At 35.4% G+C, this 18744-nt stretch overlaps 1 protein-coding gene and 1 non-coding gene across 13 annotated transcripts in view; one reads left to right on the top strand and one right to left on the bottom strand.

Annotated features, from left to right (window-relative positions):
- Nucleotides 1-18744, top strand: part of HECTD1 (HECT domain E3 ubiquitin protein ligase 1) — a 91818-nt gene that overhangs the window by 34248 nt on the left and 38826 nt on the right. For all 12 annotated transcript variants that reach the window (XM_045450611.1, XM_045450610.1, XM_045450605.1 and 9 more), the window contains exons 11-18: nt 4637-4775; nt 4965-5135; nt 10434-10656; nt 11184-11447; nt 11545-11621; nt 15689-15823; nt 16377-16523; nt 17837-17931. In XM_045450611.1, the coding sequence (XP_045306567.1) occupies nt 4637-4775; nt 4965-5135; nt 10434-10656; nt 11184-11447; nt 11545-11621; nt 15689-15823; nt 16377-16523; nt 17837-17931 (1251 nt within the window). The remainder of the gene's footprint in view (nt 1-4636; nt 4776-4964; nt 5136-10433; nt 10657-11183; nt 11448-11544; nt 11622-15688; nt 15824-16376; nt 16524-17836; nt 17932-18744) is intronic.
- On the bottom strand, nt 734-861 carry LOC123584702. Its single transcript, XR_006705648.1, has one exon. It is a non-coding gene; the product is annotated as a small nucleolar RNA SNORA15 (small nucleolar RNA).

Raw genomic sequence — 18744 nt, 5'->3', positions numbered from 1 at the left:
CCATCTCACCAATGGTGAGATCACGACCTGAGCTGAAATCAAGAGTTGGATGTGCAACCAATTGAGCTGCCCAGGTGCCCCTCATTTTAAGAGTTGAATAGTTGAATACTCAGCCTGTGTACTCTGATCATACTGTTAAAGGAGGGTCTACAATGTATGGACTTTAGCTGTTACCTGTCAATATTCTGTAATGCATAGTGTCTGCTTAGGAAATAAAAATCGTATGACAGATTAGTAAAGGCTTTTTTTTTTTAATTATTATTTTTTGTTTATTTTTGAGAGACAGAGACAGACAGTGCGCAAGCAGGGGAGGGGCAGAGAGAGAGAGAGGGAGACACAGAATCTGAAGTGGGCTCCAGGCTCTGAGCTGTCAGCACAGAGCCTGACGTGGGGCTCAAACTCACAAACTGTGAGATTGTGACCTGAGCCAAAGTCAGACGCTTAACCAACTGAGCCACCCATGCGCCCTAGGGCTTTTAAACAGGATAGCAATATCCTTTCTTTTCTTCCTTCCTTCCTCCTTTCCTTCTGTCCTTTTTTTTAATGTTTATTTATTTTGAGAGAGAGAGAATGAGTCGGGGAAAAGGGCAGAGAGAGGATCCCAAGCAGGCTCTGCACTGTCAGCACAGAACTTGACGCAGGGTTCAATCCAACGACCTGTAAGCTCATGACCTGAGCCAAAATCAAGAGTCAGGCGCTTAACTGACTGAGCCATCTAGGCGCCCCTGTCTTTATTTTTTTTTAAATGGTATGTTATGAACAAACTTAGCATACCATCTATTGTAGGCATTTTCAAGAGAAGACTTTTGCATTGTGTCTGGCTTTGTAAACTACTGAAAAAAACACCATATTCAGCTATGCCTCATAGGAGGGCAGTTTTAATGGTGGTGTAGTATGTAAAAACCTGATAGTATTCTAAGATTCTTTTCTCCAGTTAATGTAGATATAATTGTATTAGTTAAAAGTGTACAACATAATGATTTTATTTATGTATTTTTGTTATGATTAGACCTAGGACTGTACACTTTGTTTTTAAGGAAAGGCTGCATAGAATTTTGAAGAGGTTTGGTAAACAGCTTTGGAGTTAGTGTCAATAACTGGACAAAGATTGAGTTTACTTTTCAGAAATCCTTGAGGATCCAATTTTTTTTGAGAAAAAAGTAGGACTTGGTTGAATAAAAGGGGAAATTGTTCTTGGATGAAAATATTAAATATTATAAAGATATAAATTCTGCCAAAATTAATTCAGAGATTATGCAGTTTTAAAAATAACTACAGAGTTTGTTTTAGAACTTGACAGATCTTAAAGTTCATCTGGACGAATGAATGTGTGAAATTTTAATAATCTGAACAGCTAGTATAAACTTACAGTAATTAAATCTTTATGATAACTAGCATAAGAGTTTATAAATCAGTACAATAGTCTAGCCCCCCAAATTGAGCCAATAATATATAAGAATTGGATGTGTTATAATGGAGATTTCATAGATCATTTGAGAGAAGGGAGGGTTATTAAATGGCATTAGAATGTCTACTTTGTGGGGCGTCTGGGTGGCTCACTCGGTTGAGCAACTGACTCTTGATTTCAGCTCAGGTTATGATCCCAGTGTCATGGGATTGAGCCCCACATTAGGCTCCTCACTGAATGTGGAGCCTCCTTAAGATTTTCTCTCTCCTTTGCTCCTCCCCTGCTTAGTCGTATGCATTCTCTCTCCCCCTGCCCTAAATAAATAAACTTAAAAAAATGAAAGAATGTCTTTTTTGTGTTTTGACTTAAAAAAAATCAGGTTAGTTCTATACACTGTATATCTAACCAAATTCTAGGTAAATTTAAAACAAATTTTTAAAAAAACTATGGAAAAAATATTCTTGAATGTTTATCAGAATTTGATAGGAAGAATGACTTTCAAAGCTTGTTTGTGTTAGTGCTATCATGTTAAATTTATTTAGATTGATATTCAAATTTAGTCTATCAAAAAAAGCTACATATGAGAAACAATATTACCCAGAGCCAAAAAAGTGCCAGCAATATAAACTCATACTCCAAATAAATACTTGTTAGCAACTGTGACCAAGGGATACTGTTTTGTTTTGTTTTGTTTTATACAAAGCACACATAGAGGTTTTTGGTAAAAACGTAAGAGCCTCTTTAACTAAATGAGCTGAAGACATAGCAAAGTGTTCAAGAAATTGACAGAAAAATATTAGGTATAATTATGGAGGTATAATTGGCATAAAATCGTAGGATTTTTAAAGCGTATATGTCTTGGTGATTTGACATACGTATACCTTGTGAAAGGATTCACATCTTGTTAACTAATACATCCATCACATCACATGTTTATCTTTTTGTGTGTGTGTGAGAATGTTTAAGTTCTGCTCTCAGCAAATTTCAGTTACGTAGCATGGTGTTATTACCTATAGTCATCATGTTTTACATTAGATCCTCACACCTCATTCATCTTAGTTTCCTTACTCTCAGTCCCTGGCAACCACTTTTCTACTCTGTCATCTCTGTGAGTTGACCCTTTTTTTTTTTTGGATTCCACATGTGTGATACCATTCATTGTTTGTCATTCTCTGGCTTTTTTCATTTAGTATAATACCCTCAAGGTCTGTACATGTTGTTGCTTAATAGCCTTTTTAAAAATCAGTTTGCCAAGTATGGATTCAGTACTGATACACATTCAGTGCATAAGAAAGTTTTTAGACCTTTAGATCCAAGAATCCTTCCAATGAAGAAATAAAACTTTCCACAAAAATAGGGCACTTTATAATAGAAAAGCCTTACAAGCTAAATGGTCATAATTTATATAATAGTGTTAGAGAGGAAAATTTTAGGTTCTGAATACTATTTATAGTGTATTAACAGAAGGGTTTGAGTTTAGGTTCTGTAATGTATTAGCTCTGTGACCTTAGTAGACTTGTCTACCTTTCTTTGTTTCACTTATTCATCTGTAAAACTGAGCTAATAAAACCCACCTCATAGGGTTTGTTGTAGGGATTAAATGAAGTGTAGTGTCTTTAAATACGTAAAAGGGTTTCTGCTTATAATGGCTTAGCGCGATAGTGACAGATAGACAATATATAAATATTTTTATTTTACAACCAAATATAAATAAACATTAACAAAAACTGGAAAGAACTAATCCTATTAGGGCAGTTTGCCCTTCATTGACCTGCCATTTTCTGTAATGTACGTGAATTTGTAATAAAATACTTTTTTTAGTTGAAGAATGTTTGGTCTTAGGAATTGCAGCCAGAGAGAGTAAGGATGCACATAATGCTATAGAAATACAGCTGTGTACATGCTTTCATGGACTTTAGTAGCAATTTTGTCCCTCCATCCTTTCCTGTGCAGGTTACCCCAGAATTAATGATATCTACAGCTTGGTGCCTAGGATTTTGTTCAATGCTTAGAAAATATGTGTCAGATGAACTTTTGTCTTTTCTGTAATAGATCAGTCTCCTTTTAGTCTATTATAATTTAAAAGTGTGTGGATATATATTTATTTTATTTTAGAAGAACAGGTTCCTTGAGATTAGTTTGTGTGATTTTATGGAGTATCTATGTTCTGAGCAAAGCAGTGGATGAGAAGGAAAAGGAAGCATGCTGAATTGTTAACAGTTGGAATATTTAGGGACATGGGATTACTTGAATCTCTTATTTTCATTTATATGAGGCATAACTATAGTGACCATGAGTTTAAATTTGACAGAGGACAAAAATGCTTAATTTGAGAATTGATTTCCATATAAATTACCAGATATTTTAAGTTAGAGCCTTGTGTTTTCGGTTATAGGGAATTTTAAGATAGTTACAACTTATTCTTTACTTGATTTTCTAAAATTACCATGACATGTTAATAGCCATGCTGTTAAATATAAAATAGGATAGCACATTTAAGAAAGTTTAAAGATACTTTCAGTTGTAATGAGTTTACTGTATTAACAGAAAATTTGTGAAATTGCCTAAAAAAGTGAACATAAACTAGTGCTAGTATTATTTTTTGTATACTTTTTTTATTAAAAAAAATTTTTTTTAATTAGTTTTATTTATTTTTGAGAAGCAGAGAGAGACAGAGCGTGTGTGGGGGAGGGACAGAGAGAGAGGGAGACACAGAATCGGAAGCAGGCTCCAGGCTCTGAGCTGTCAGCACAGAGCCTGATGTGGGGCCCAAACTCATGAACCGTGAGGTCATGACCCGAGCCAATGTCGGACGCTCAACTGACTGAGCCACCCAGGCGCCCCTTTTCTGTATACTTAAAAAAAATTTTTTTAATGTTTATTTATTTGAGAGAGAGAGAGAGAGAGTGAGTGAGTGAGAGGGAGGGAGGGGCAGAGAGAGAGGGAGACACAGAATCCGAAACAGGCTCCAGGCTCTGAGCTGTCAGCACAGAGCCTGATGCAGGGCTCAAACTTACGAACTGTGAGATCATGACCCAAGCTGAAGTCAGACGCTTAACCGGCTGAGCCACCGAGGCGCCCCTGTATACTTTTATTAAAGTGTACTTTTTAGCAGAATGTATAAAACTTACCATTGGATATTTTAGTTTTCGTTAATGTATAGTTGCATTTTATTTTAGTTTAGCTTCTTACCCTGGCTTCCTAAAAGTCTTTTTTTTTTTTTTTAAGGAAGGCAAGTCTTGCTCTCATTCGAAAAATGATTCATTTTTGCTCTGAAGCACTCTTAAAAGAAGTTTGCGATTCTGATGTTGGTCACAATTTGCCTACAGTACTAGTGGAAATCACTGCAACCGTCCTTGATCAGGAGGTGAGCTTTTTATCTTTTTTGAGACTCATGTACCTTTAATTTCCTTTACACAATGGTCAGTAAGATAATTTAATTTTTGTTTTAAGTTCAGTAAATTGTTTTGTCTGAGAAACAACTGCATTTGTCTACTTCAGGCAACTAAACTTACTTTTATCATTTTCCCATAATTTTCTTTTTTTTTCCTCCCAGGATGATGATGATGGTCATTTGCTGGCATTGCAGATCATAAGGGATTTGGTGGATAAAGGTGGTGATATTTTTTTGGATCAGCTAGCCAGACTTGGTGTAATCAGCAAAGTGTCAACTTTGGCAGGTCCTTCCTCTGATGATGAGAATGAAGAGGAATCAAAACCAGAAAAAGTGAGTGATCTTAATTGCAGGGTTATCTGGAATAGGGTATCTTTGAGGAAATCTAGTTCTAATTTATGATGGCTTTTGGCAAAATAATGGCAGTGTGAAGTAGTGGTACTTTAAAAAACTTATTGATAAAATTTAAAACTTACAAAAAAATTGTGAGTATTGGAGTGTTCTTTATAAATTTACTAATTGTGACATTTTGTCCTATTAACTTTGCATAGACACTATGTGTGTGTGCGTGCGTGTGTGTGTATGTGTACATTTAAGAAATATTTGAGGGGCACCTGGCTGCCTTAGTTGGTGGAACATGAGGCTGTTGATCTCAGAGTTTTGAGTTTGAATCCTACACTGGGCATGGATACATAGTGCCTCTTTTAACACCCTAAAACTTCACCAAAAAACCAGGACGTTCTCTTGTATAATCCTGGTATAGTTATCAAAATCAGGAAATTTAATATTATATAAAACTATATTTAATTCAAAGACCATATTCAAATTTGCTGTTGTCCTTAATAGCAGTTTTCCCCCCTGGTCTAGAATCGAATCCAGGAGCATGTATTACATTTAGTTATCATGTTCCTAAGAACCCAGCCTTTCTTTTTCTTTCATAGCCTTGGCATTTGTGAAGAGGACAGTCCAGTTAATCTGGACAGTGACCCTTACTTTGCATTTGTGATTCTATGTGGTTAGATTCAGGTTATGTGTTTTAAGCAGAGAAACCACAGAGGGGATGTTAACGTTTTTCTCAATGTATAATGTGCCTTCTCTTAGAGGCACACAGTGTCTGCTTTTTTGCTGATGATGTTACTTGGATCACTTGGTTGTTTGTCTCTGTCTGGTTTCTCTATCACAGAGTTACTCTTTTTCCTTTTGTAATTAATAAGTAATTTATTTATAGGGAGACTGTGTAAATCTATGGTTACTCATTAAATGTATACCCATGAGTTAGTTAGTTTCTTTCTTTCTTTCTTTCTTTCTTTCTTTCTTTCTTTCTTTCTTTCTTTCTTTCTTTCTAAGTTTATTTTTGAGAGAGAGAGAGCAGGCATGTGCAGACAGCATGCAAGCAGGGGAGGGGCAGAGAGACAAGGGAGACAGAGGATCCAAAGCTGGCTCTGTGCTGACAGCCAAGAGCCCCATGTGGGGCTTGAACTCACAAACGGTGAGATCATGACTTGAGCCAAAGTCATACACTTAACTGACTGAGTCACCCTGGTGCTCCATACCTGTGAGTTTCAGTATCCACTGATAATCTTGCCTTAGATTGCAAATTTAAAATATGCCTTACCTGTCTCTACAGATTCCAGCACTGAGACCTAACATGTAGTGAATGCTTCCTATATATTAGTGACAGAGAGGTAATATTTTTGAGAGAATGGTAGAGTATAGGTTTTTATTGTAGAATCCTGAGAGGGTGAGTGATAGAGATATTCCTAAATTACTTGAGGAACCTGAGGGATTTAACAACAAAACACAATAAGAGGTGATACCTGGGGGCGCCTGGGTGGCCCAGTAGGTTAAGCGTCTGACTCTTGATTTCAGCCTTAGGTCATGATCTCATGGACTGTGGGTACATGCCTCACATTAGTCTCTGTGCTGACAGCCTGGCGCCTGCTTAGGATTCTCTCTCTCCCTCTCTCTCTGCCCCTCCCCCACTCACACACATGCTTGGGTGCTCTCTCTCTCTCTCTCTCTCTCTCTCAAAATAAATAAAGAAACTTAAAAAAATGAGGTGATATTAGGTGATCCCCCCAGAATTCTTTTATCCAAGAAATAGGTTACAAATACCATATGATTTCACTTGTGTGGAATTTAAGAAAGAAAGCAAACTAGCAAAGAGTGGGTGAAATGGAGAAAGACACAAACTAAAAAACAGACTCTTAACTGTAGAGAACAAACTGATAGTGACTAGAGGGGAGAGGGATGGGGGCTGGGTGAAATAGATGATGGGGATTAAGGAGTACACTTGTGATGAGCGCAGGGTAATGTATGAAAATGTTAAATCATTGTATTGTACACTTGAAACTAATATTACACTGTTTGTTGACTGGAATTTCAATAAAAACTTATAAAAAAGGTTATAGATGCCCAGCTTTTTGTGGAAATTAACAAGAAAATTCTAACATATGAGAATTCTAGGGACCTAGAATAGCCAAAGCAACATTGAAAAGGAATAAGTTGAAGGACATCTACCAGCAGATTTCAAGTCTTAACTGTAAAAGGTAGGTTAGCAGCGGGGTGGGGGGAATAGGTTAATGGCCCACACATACATGGTCAGTTGATTTTCAACTAAAGTGCTAAGGCAGTTCAATGAAGAAAAGATGATCTTTTCAACAAGTGATGCTTGAATAAGTGGATACGTACACACACAAAAACGAAAGTTTGACCCTTACCATGGGTACCACGTAAAAAATTGACAGAAAAAAAAGTCATAGACTGAAATGTACAGGCTAAAATTATAAAACTTTTAGAGGAAAAGGAAGAAACTCTTACTGACTTTGAGCTTGGCAGTGACTTCTTAAATAGGATGTTAAAAGATTATACCGTAGGGGCCCCTGGCTGGGTCAGTTGAAAAAGCATCTGACTCTTGATCTCAGGGTTGTGAATTCACGGCCCACCTTGGGTGTGGAGATTACTTAAAAATTAAAAAAAAAAAAAAAAAAGTTATACTATAAAAGAATAAAAAAAAATCAGTAAGTTTTACTTTATCATAATTCAGTTTCTTTTCTTCAAGGTACATTGTTTAGAAAATGAAAAGACAACCCAGAAAATTCCCTCAAATTTTATTTGTCTGAAGAAAGTTTTTTTGAGAGAGAGCATGAGTGTAAGAGGGGCAGAGGAATAGGGAGAGAGAATCTTAAACAGTCTCCACGCCCAGCTTGAGCAGGTCTTGGAGTTTGATCTTACTACTGTGAGATCATGAGCTGAAATCAAGAGTCAGATGCTTTTTTTTTTTTTTTTTTAAATTTTTTTTTTTTTTTCAACGTTTATTTTATTTTTGGGACAGAGAGAGACAGAGCATGAACGGGGGAGGGGCAGAGAGAGAGGGAGACACAGAATCGGAAACAGGCTCCAGGCTCTGAGCCATCAGCCCAGAGCTTGATGCGGGGCTCGAACTCACGGACCGCGAGATCGTGACCTGGCTGAAGTCGGACGCTTAACCGACTGCGCCACCCAGGCGCCCCGAGAGTCAGATGCTTAACTGACTGAGCCACTCATGCGCCCCTGAAAACATTTTTATTTGGCTTTTTTTTTTTTTTTTTTAAATTTAGTTTTTGAGAGAGAGCAATCAGGGGAGGGGCAGGGAGAGAGGGAGAGAGAGAATCTTAAGCAGACCACACTGCAAGCACAGAGCTCAGTGTGAGGCCCCGAACTCATGAAACTTGAGATCATTACCTGAGCCGAAATCAAGAGTTGGACAGTTAGCTACCTGAGCCACCCAGGTACCCCTGGCCTTCATTTTTGATGGATATTTTCAATGCCCACAAGGACTTTTGGCTAATTGTTTTTCAGGCACTTTGAGAGATGTTCCCTTGTCACCTGATGTGCATAGTCTCCATTGAGAAATTTGCTCCATTTCTTGTCTTAGTTCCTTGTTATATAACATAAATCTTTTCTCACAACATCTTTTCTTACTCTGGCTGTTCTTATGATATTATCACTGATTTTTAGCAATTTGACTTTGCTGTCCTTTGCTGTGCTTGGTGTGTTTGTGTATGTGTGTACATGTGAGTGTTCATACCTGCTCAGGATTGTTTAAATTCCTTTGTGGGCTTACAGTTTTTATCAAATTTGGAAATTGTTCAAGATTTAGAATGCAACTTTCTGACCACCTTGTGTGATCTCTGGGAATTAATTATTCAGCTTACAGTTTTCCGTTTGTTCTTTGCCCAACCTTATGGAGTATCCCCCTAGAAATGAGTGGTTTAGTATTTGCTAGAGACATGCTGATCACTTTGCAGAATATTTGCTAGAGACATGCTGATCACTTTGCGGATTTCTAGAGGTCTTTTTTGCTTGGCTCCCTAATCCTGAACTCATCCTCTACATATTCTGTTTGCTTTTAGCCTCTTCAAACACAGATCTCCATTTCCTCAACTCATAGTGCTGGATTCTTTGTTCCCTCTTCTTAACACCTTAGCAAGAAATTTGTGTCTGGGCCTAAGGAAATTACCTTGTTTCTATTTTCTGGGGGATCATGGTCCTGTGTTGCATATTGTCCAGTGTTTGAAAATCACTTTTTCATATATTTTGTCTAGTTTTTAGTTGTTTACAGTAGGGTAGACAAGAATGGACCTTGTTAACCTGCATGGCTTAGAGCACAAGTACTGATGTTTAGAGAAATTTATAATCCACATTTTATAATATTTTAGTGTTACAAACTATTTCAGGGGGAAAATGTAAAAAACATATTTAGGTATAATAAGTTTCTATGAAGTTTAAAAGTGCTTTACCCATACACCCATGCATGAATATTCTCTATATTACATGTTATCAACAGAATAAAAATTTTTAGGATGCCAGGGTAGGAAAACAGTGTTTACAAATTGTTCTTTGTTTTAAACATGCTCTAAAATCTTTTTATGATCATACAAATGATCCAGTATATTTAATTCACTCTGCTAAGGGTGGAATCTTAACTTTATTCCTAAAAAGCATCTATGATGATTCAGGTGCACCTCTAGGATTGGGTACCATTGATCCAGTAAAAACATTCCTTTTTATGGTTTTTTTTTTTTTAATGATCAGGCCCAGAGATGTGGTGAGTTTGCCAGGGTCCTAGATAATTAGCTAGTTGTGTGTAGACCTAATCCATTGGCTTTCTGTACTACTGCAGCTGGAAATGTTATAACTTAGGTCATTATTTATGTGAGTTTCTTAACATTTTTAGGACTTACAAGATTTAGTTATAGGTAACTCAATGAATCAGAATACATATTAAACTAGAGGCAACTAAATATTATGTTCAGCATATTTTAATATATACACACACACACATAATATATTTTATGTTTATTTATTTTGAGGGTGGTGGGGGGGGGACAAAGAAAGAGAGGGAGAGAGAATCCTAAGTAGGCTCTATGATGTCATCGTGGAGTCCGATGCAGCACTCAAACCCTTGAACTGTGAGATCATGACATGCATCTAAACTAACAGTTGGATGTTCAAATGACGGAGTCACCCAGGCACCCCAAATTCAGCATATTTTAATTCTAAATTTGATACATGGACATATTTAAAAAATACTTGCGAATATTTTGAAGAGATACTATTTTGTTTCATTGAATAATTTTACACATTTAGGAAGATGAACCACAGGAAGATGCTAAAGAATTGCAGCAGGGTAAACCGTATCATTGGAGAGACTGGTCAATCATTAGGGGAAGGGACTGCTTATATATATGGAGTGATGCAGCAGCCTTGGAATTATCTAACGGCAGTAATGGATGGTTCAGATTTATCTTGGACGGGAAACTTGCCACCATGTATTCAAGTGGTAGTCCTGAAGGTGGATCGGATAGTTCAGGTAATGTTTGTTTCAATTAAAATGTTTTACAAATTTCTGTAATTTTGATGATTTGTTTTTCTAATATTTTTGCTAGCATTGTCATAGAAACATGATCATTGATGATCATATAGCCAGTTTCTTTAATATCAACAAAGAAAAACTATTGTACCATGAAAGCATTTAAGAAATGGCTTTTTTTTTTTTGGTTTGAGACAAGCAGTAGCGTTGCGTCTACTTTTAATACCTCTAATCCTTTAGGTGAAGCTACCTCATATCATGTAATGATGAATTGTGTATGTGTGTGTGATGCTGTCTCTAGTTGTATCTTTTTCCAAAAGCCTTATACTTCAAAAATTTGTAACTATAGGATTGCTTTTATGCCTGAACCTAAATACATCTAATGACTGAGAATACACTACAGAACAAAACTCTGCTAATGTACTTCTTTACATAAAATTGATATTCTCATTGGTAGTTTCCTTTTTTATAAAAAAAGGATCATTTGAAAAGAATGAGGTTTTAAAATAACTATTTTGTTTTATTAGAAAGCAGAAGTGAATTCTTAGAGAAATTACAAAGAGCTCGAGGCCAAGTAAAGCCATCTACTTCAAGTCAACCTATACTGTCAGCACCAGGACCTACTAAACTCACTGTAGGGAATTGGTCACTAACATGTTTAAAAGAAGGAGAAATTGCTATTCATAACTCAGATGGTCAGCAAGCAACAATATTGAAAGAAGATTTACCTGGTTTTGTATTTGAATCTAATAGAGGAACCAAACATTCATTTACTGCAGAAACTTCTCTGGGTAAGTTACGTAGGAAATATAAAATATTTATAAGAATAAATGAGTGTGTTACATTGCATTAAAATAAATTCTTTGCAATGTCCTTTTTTTTTCTAAGGTTCAGAATTTGTTACTGGTTGGACTGGCAAAAGAGGCAGAAAACTGAAATCTAAATTAGAAAAAACAAAGCAAAAGGTATACTGTGAGATTTTCTTTTTCTTTCTTTTGTTTTTTTTATACTGACATGGTAAGGTTTCATTGGTATATTGTAAGCATTTAAAAACCTTGAACCGTATAACATAAGTTACCCTAATCTAACATACTTTCAGTTTTTCTTTTTCTGTGCTTATTGTTTTATTTTCCACAATACATATACATTTGCTTATGATTTTTATACACATGCTAAACACCAAAATTGAAACAGTGAAGATTAGTAAGACAAAATTTAAATGATTTGACTAATGTCTCACAAAAACTTTGAACTTGTGCTTTTTTTTTTTTAAGTTTATTATTTCTGAGAGAGAGAGAGAGAGAGAGAGAGAGAGAGAGAGAGCGTGCACAAGTGCACAAGCAGGGAAGAGGCAGAGAGGGAGACACAGAATCCAAAGCAGGCTCCAGGCTCTGAGTGGTCAGCACAGAGCTCATATGGGGCTCGAACTCACAAACTGCACGATCATGCCCTGAGCTGAAGTCAGATACCTAACTGACTGAGCCAACCATGCTCCCCTGAACTCATGCTTTAATTATTATTGATAGTAATGTTTTTAGTAATACAGTGGAATTGAAAATACATCACTAATATTTTACAATCCTGATAAAATTATTAGCTTTATGATAAAGCAACATGAATGCCTGTTTCTAGATTCACATATTTTGATGCCTAGTTTAATGGCCCATCTTATATGAAATCATTCTTTTTTTGTTAATGTTTTTATTTATTTTTGAGAGAGAGGGAGGGAGGGAGTGAGGGAGGGAGGGGGGAGGGGCAGAGAGAGAGGGAGACACAGAATCTGAGGCAGGCTCCAGGCTCTGAGCTGTCAGCACAGTGCCTGATGTGGGGCTCGAACCCATGGGCTGTGAGATCATGACCCGAGCCAAAGTCATATGCTCAACCAACTGAGCCACCCAGGCACCTCTGAAATAATTCTTTCAAAAAGATACAGGAGCAAATGTTTACTGACTCCACTTTCAAAATCACAGTACTAATTTTTAAATTCTATCCATTAAATATGCGTTGTTTTTTTTTTTGTTTGTTTGTTTGAGAGAGAAGGACTACAAGCTGAGAAGAGGGGCAGAAGGAGAAAGAGAGAAAGAATCCTAAGCAGGCTTAATGCTTAGTGCAGAGCTTGATGTGGGGCTCGATCCCACAACCCTGGGATCATGATCTGAGCTGAAATCAAGAGTCAGGCGCTCAACCAATTAAGCCACCCAGGAATCCCAGAAATTTTTTCTAATTCAGGGTATCTTAAGGACAGTTGAGGAAGAAATTACTCAATTGAAGATAGCAATTAGATGCTAAAAGGAGTTTCAACTAAATGCAGTCCATTTTCATTATTCATGGTAGTTGTGTTAACTAAAGTTTCTGTGAATACTGAACCATTGCTCTTTGGGGAAATATAGGGTTAGGTTCCTATGAGGTCACATTTTTGTAACTGATGCATACATAACCTTGTTTTTTATGTGTCTTTCTGTTCAAAGACACCATAAGTGTATTACTTAAAAAAAAATTTTTTTTATGTTTATTCATTTTTGAGAGAGAGACAGAGCATGAGTGGAGGAGGGGCAGAGAGAGAGGGAGACACAGAATCCAAAGCGGGCTCTAGGCTCTGAGCTCTCAGCACAGAGCCCGTCATGGGGCCTGAACTCTTGAACTGTGAGATTGTAACTTGAGCCGAAGTCAGGCGCTTAACCGACTGAGCCACCCAGGTGCCCCTGTGTCTTATTGATTTGTTAACACGGAACATGTGTTGAGTAGCACGGTCATGCCTGAATGAAGCTTACCTAACACACATATTTTTTCCATAAGGCACATGTTGTGCCTGGTGCTTAGGAACAGTGGACAGTACTTCATGCACTATATTTGGTGGCCATTTTAAACAGTGAAGTCAACAAAAACCACAAAAATGTGAAAAACATGCCCAAAATAGACTGTGGAAAAGATACTTGTTTATAGTATGAGGGCTTAAGCAAGTATGACATTTGTTTACAGGTAGAGATTACCTTGTTTACCTCACCTAACAACATGCACGTGAGGCAGCTCCCGAGTTTTTGCTGCACTGTGTATGCCCACAAGTGACTGTGCACTGCGAGTATTGAATTGGGGGTTACAAACACATTTTAGTGAGTAGTTGAATTCACAAATATAGAATTCTCAAATAATGAGGATCAACTATAATTTTTTTAAAGTTTATTTATTTTGAGAGAGAAACAGAGAGACAGACAAACATGAGTTGGGGAGGAGCAGTGAGAGAGAGAAAGAGAAAGAAGCCCAAGCAGGCTCCATGCTGTGAGCGCAGAGCCTAACTTGGGACTTGATCTCGCAAACAGTGAGATCATGACCTGAGTCAAAATTAAGAGTCTGACACTTATCTGACTGAGCCACGCAGGTGCCCCTCAACTGTAAATTTTTGTAAAGCTACCACTGAGCTGTCTCAGGAATTTCTTGCAGTTCCTTATGGGTTACATTATCCAACCAAATCTAGACTCACAGGGTACTGAAATTTCACACTACAGAAGAAAAGTAAATCAAGAACATAGTCTGAGTCCTGTTTTCATTTTCTTGAAAAATAAGTAATTTTGACTCAGTTTCTTGAAATCCGTAGTATTAGTAGTAAATCAAGGAATAGCCTCATTGACCATATGGCTATTCTTTTGGTATGAAAGAACGTATCAACTGATTTTAGGTAAAAATAATTTTAACTATTTTAATCTTCATTTTTATTTGTTAATACTGTTTTATAAAAGAGTAGTTTCTTAAATTTTGTCTACTAGTCAGAACTTATTTTCCTTTTAATTCTGAAAGGCACACCAAAATAGAATGAAAAAGTAATATTCATTTCAGGAGTGAAGTTTTTTCAATCACATTAGAGTTATGCTAGGTTAGTTTGTGATTTTAATGAAATTACGTAAGTCCTAAATTTACATTATTTAAGCAATTTTTTTAAGTTTTATTAATTTTTTGAGAGAGAGAGAGCATGCAAGTGGGGGAGGGCAGAGAGCTAGTGGGAAACAGAGAGAATCCGCAGCAGGCTCTGCACTGTCAATGTGGAGCCCAATATGGGGCTTGAATTCACAAACTATGAGATTACGACCTGAGCCAAAGTCAGACACCTAACCGACTGAGACACTGATATTCGCCCCTAAGCAAATATTTTTAAAGGCTCTTATGTACTGAATTTTATCAGATCCAAGCCTGGGACACAAATGGGTTCTTTCAGATAACATTAACTTAAATGAGAGATAACTAGGGCCCAAACCGATAATAGTCATTCTTCCTTATGATTAAGTATGCAAATAAAAGTGTCATATATATTTTGTGTGAATACTATAAATAGAAAAAAATTAAACCTAAAATACACCACAAAATGTTAAAAGATTCAACTCTGAGGGAACTCCTATTTACTAGATGGAAAGCTGCCTGATCCATGAATCATTGAATAAAAACCAATTAGGTCTTTAAGTTTAAAAAAAATTAAGGCGGATGAGCTAAATGGATAAGGGGCATTAAGGAATCTATTTCTGAAATCATTGTTTCACTATATGCTAACTAACTTGGATGTAAATTAAAAAAATAAAATCATATAAACAAAAAAATTTAAAAAGGTTTAACGTTGGTTGATTGAATTATAGGCATTTTAGTTTTTTGGGTTTGGTTTTTTTGTTTTTGTTTTTTTGCTTATTTATATTTTCTATATGGTTCACCATAATCAGGCTACTTTTATAAAAAAGAACAAAGTTAATTATTTACAGGTTGTTCAAATTGGTTTAAGTGAAATAAGCTCCTCTTTGTTATATGACTATAAAGTTTAACCAAAAATTAAAATTGTGAGTTCTTTTATTTGATATTGCTTAAATCTAGTTATAGTACTTTTACAGCCATTAGAACCTTTGACATATATGAGTAGAAGTAGTAACATTTTTTGGAGGTTGGTAATGGCATAAAAATCTTTTAAAAGTTGCACACATATAGGGAGATTAAAGGGAAACTTCGTTAAAACTGTTAATTGTAACGAAAATTCACATTTGCAATTTTCGTTTGGTAGGTACGAACTATGGCTCGAGATTTATATGATGACCACTTCAAAGCTGTTGAAAGCATGCCTCGTGGAGTAGTGGTAACGCTCAGAAACATAGCAACTCAATTAGAGTCATCTTGGGAACTTCACACAAATAGACAAGTATGTTATTTAGCCTCTAGATTTTATGGCACACATTGTTCTTTGTTTAGTTTTTCCCCTTTATCCTTTATATTCTAGGTATTGATTAGGAGTCAGCAAATTGTCACACATGGGCTAAATTTGGCCTGCCACCTATTTTATATGGCTTTGTGAGCTAAGTATGGTTTCTACATTTTTAAATGGTTGAAAACAAATCATAAGAGTAGTATTTTCTGATACATGTAAATTATATAAAATAATGACTGTATCCAGAAGCAGTTACATTGCTCACAGCCATGCTCACTCTTACATATTGTCTGTGACTGCTTTGGTGGCTGCAGGGCAGAGTTCAATAGGTGTGACAGAGGCCAAATAGCCTGTAAAGCCTGAAATATTTATAGTTGACCCTTAAAATGTTTTCTGACTCTCGTACAGATGATTTACATTAATAATTTGAACTTATTCTTGTTTAATATCTGACTTATTTTCTTGGCAGTTAATACTGTGATAAATTAGGTATACTACAACCTGTTTATTTTTTTGATTGTCTTCATTAAATTTTTTTTTCTTTTAGTGTATTGAGAGTGAGAACACTTGGAGAGATTTAATGAAGACAGCTTTAGAAAATCTAATTGTACTTTTGAAGGATGAAAACACAATTTCACCATATGAAATGTGCAGTAGTGGGTTGGTGCAAGCCCTTCTTACTGTTTTAAACAATGTAAGTTTACAAAGTAGCACAGAACAGACTATGTAGTTTAAAAAATTATTTGTAACTGCACTTTTGGCAAAGCAGTGTTTTGCAAGAAATATTTAAAAACCAAGTTAATAAATGTTATTTATAATTTCTCTAGCCTTTCCTTTGTTGTGTCATTAGTTTGAGCCAGTTGAATTCAGTAATTGAATCTTTTTAGATTTTTTAGTTTCCCACTTATAGTTTGTTCTAGGTTTTGTTTAATAGAACATGTACTTTGGCCTAAGTTTTAACATTATTCACTGCTCTGATTGCTTCTTAAAATGAAGTTACTCTGTAGATCTTCATAAGTACTTAGATTATTTGCATAAAATTAGTTTATGAGCCATGACTGTTTAGGAAGTTACTCTGAATATTTGAGAAGTATTTGTTATAACCTAATGTGTGTCTACAATTTAGTCTACCTTTAATATCTCTTTATTGTGATAAAAATTTTTCTGTAACAAAACATACCATATATACTTATTGTAACAAATTCTGACAAAGTATAAAAAGTGAAAGTTGCCTTCTATTTCAATTCTATTTTCCACTTTAGTTTTTGCTCTTCTTTTAAAACATTTTTATTTATTTTGAGAGAGAGAGAGAATGCGAGAGATGAAGGGAGGGGAAAGAGAGACCCCCCCCCCCACCCCGACCCCAAGCAGGCCCCATGCTCTCAGTGCAGAGCCCAACACAAGGCTCAATCTCATGAACTGCGAGACCATGGCCTGAGCCGAAATCAGGAGTCGGGTGCTCAATCAGCTGAGCCACCCAGGCACCCCTAGTTTTTGCTCTTAATCACTATATGTGGTATACACTCTTAAAATTCACTTTAACTTCTGTAAGTTGTACATATCATTCATTAATTTTATTTATTAAAATTATATTGATTAAATTCACACACCACTTAGTAATATCTGTGAAATAATTGTTTTAATATACCAGTTAGTATTTTCTAATGCTAATTAAAGTATATAATATTGTTAAAATGCAAAATGTTCATTTGTTAGTAATCTGAAATCACCTTGCATACTACACTTTGGGAAAAGCTAATTTAGCAGTGTAATTGCTACCCCATTATATAACATTCAGGGAGGAAGAAAAATCTACTAGCTATGGCCTACTAATCATAAACTAAAAAGAATTTTAATTGAAAGAAAAATGATTTTACCAGATTATATTGATAATTTTGTAATAATACACAGTATTAGTATTCATCTTTGTAGTGTGTGTTTTTGATAAATTTTGGTAGCATCCTGAAAACATTTTTTTGTGCCTTCTTTTTGGTTTTTTTTTTTTAGAGTGTGGATTTAGATATGAAACAAGATTGTAGTCAACTGGTAGAAAGAATAAACGTTTTTAAAACAGCCTTTAGTGAAAATGAAGATGATGAAAGGTAAATCACCAGTTTCTTTTTATTTGTTGTTTGCAGTGTTTGAAAGTTGGTATGCTTCTTTTTTAAAGTAGAGTCTAATATATAGTGCTTATATACAAAACAGGAACTTTTAAATTTAATAGTGTAGCTTTATATTTTAAGTGTATAATAATAGGAAAGATTTTTAAAGCATTTTTTAATCTTATGGAATAAAAGAAGAATTACATGTCTGCTATGAATGCAGCTGTGACTACTCAGTTTAATAAAATTACATGCCTCCTTGTATGTCTGAAATTAATGTAATGTCATCTACACATCTACTGTGTGTCATCTACACCTAAGTAAAAAGTTAAGAAATTAGATACCTCTTTACTATATAACTGAAAATTTGAACACTGATTAAGTATTTGATGATATTAAGTAATAATTGTTCATTCATTTTTAGGTGTGAGAATGAGTTTTGTTTTTTTAAGAATTCTTCCTTTGTAGAGATACATACTCAAAATATTTCTGTATGAAATATGTTCTCTGGCATTTTCTTCAAAATATATTGGATGGAGAGAAATGGGTGGGGAAATTGAAATCAATTTGTTGAAGCTGGGTCTTGGGTTGATGAAGGTTCATTTTACTATTTTATTTACTTTTGAATGTGATTGAATTTTTAAAATAATAAATGAAATTCATTTCATTAATTTTAGGTACTATTTTAAATGAGTCACCTCGTTTTATGGGTGAATAGTAATTCATTGAAGCATTACAGCATTAAACATTTTAGCTCTTTAGAAATTATTGCGAATACTAAAATATACTTATCTCAATGGAAACATCTTTTCA

This window comes from Leopardus geoffroyi, chromosome B3 (genome assembly GCF_018350155.1).
Source record: "Leopardus geoffroyi isolate Oge1 chromosome B3, O.geoffroyi_Oge1_pat1.0, whole genome shotgun sequence".
Classification (NCBI taxonomy): Eukaryota; Metazoa; Chordata; class Mammalia; order Carnivora; family Felidae; genus Leopardus; species Leopardus geoffroyi.
Note: the sequence above shows the minus strand (reverse complement) of the source record. Positions and strands in the feature narration are given on the sequence as shown.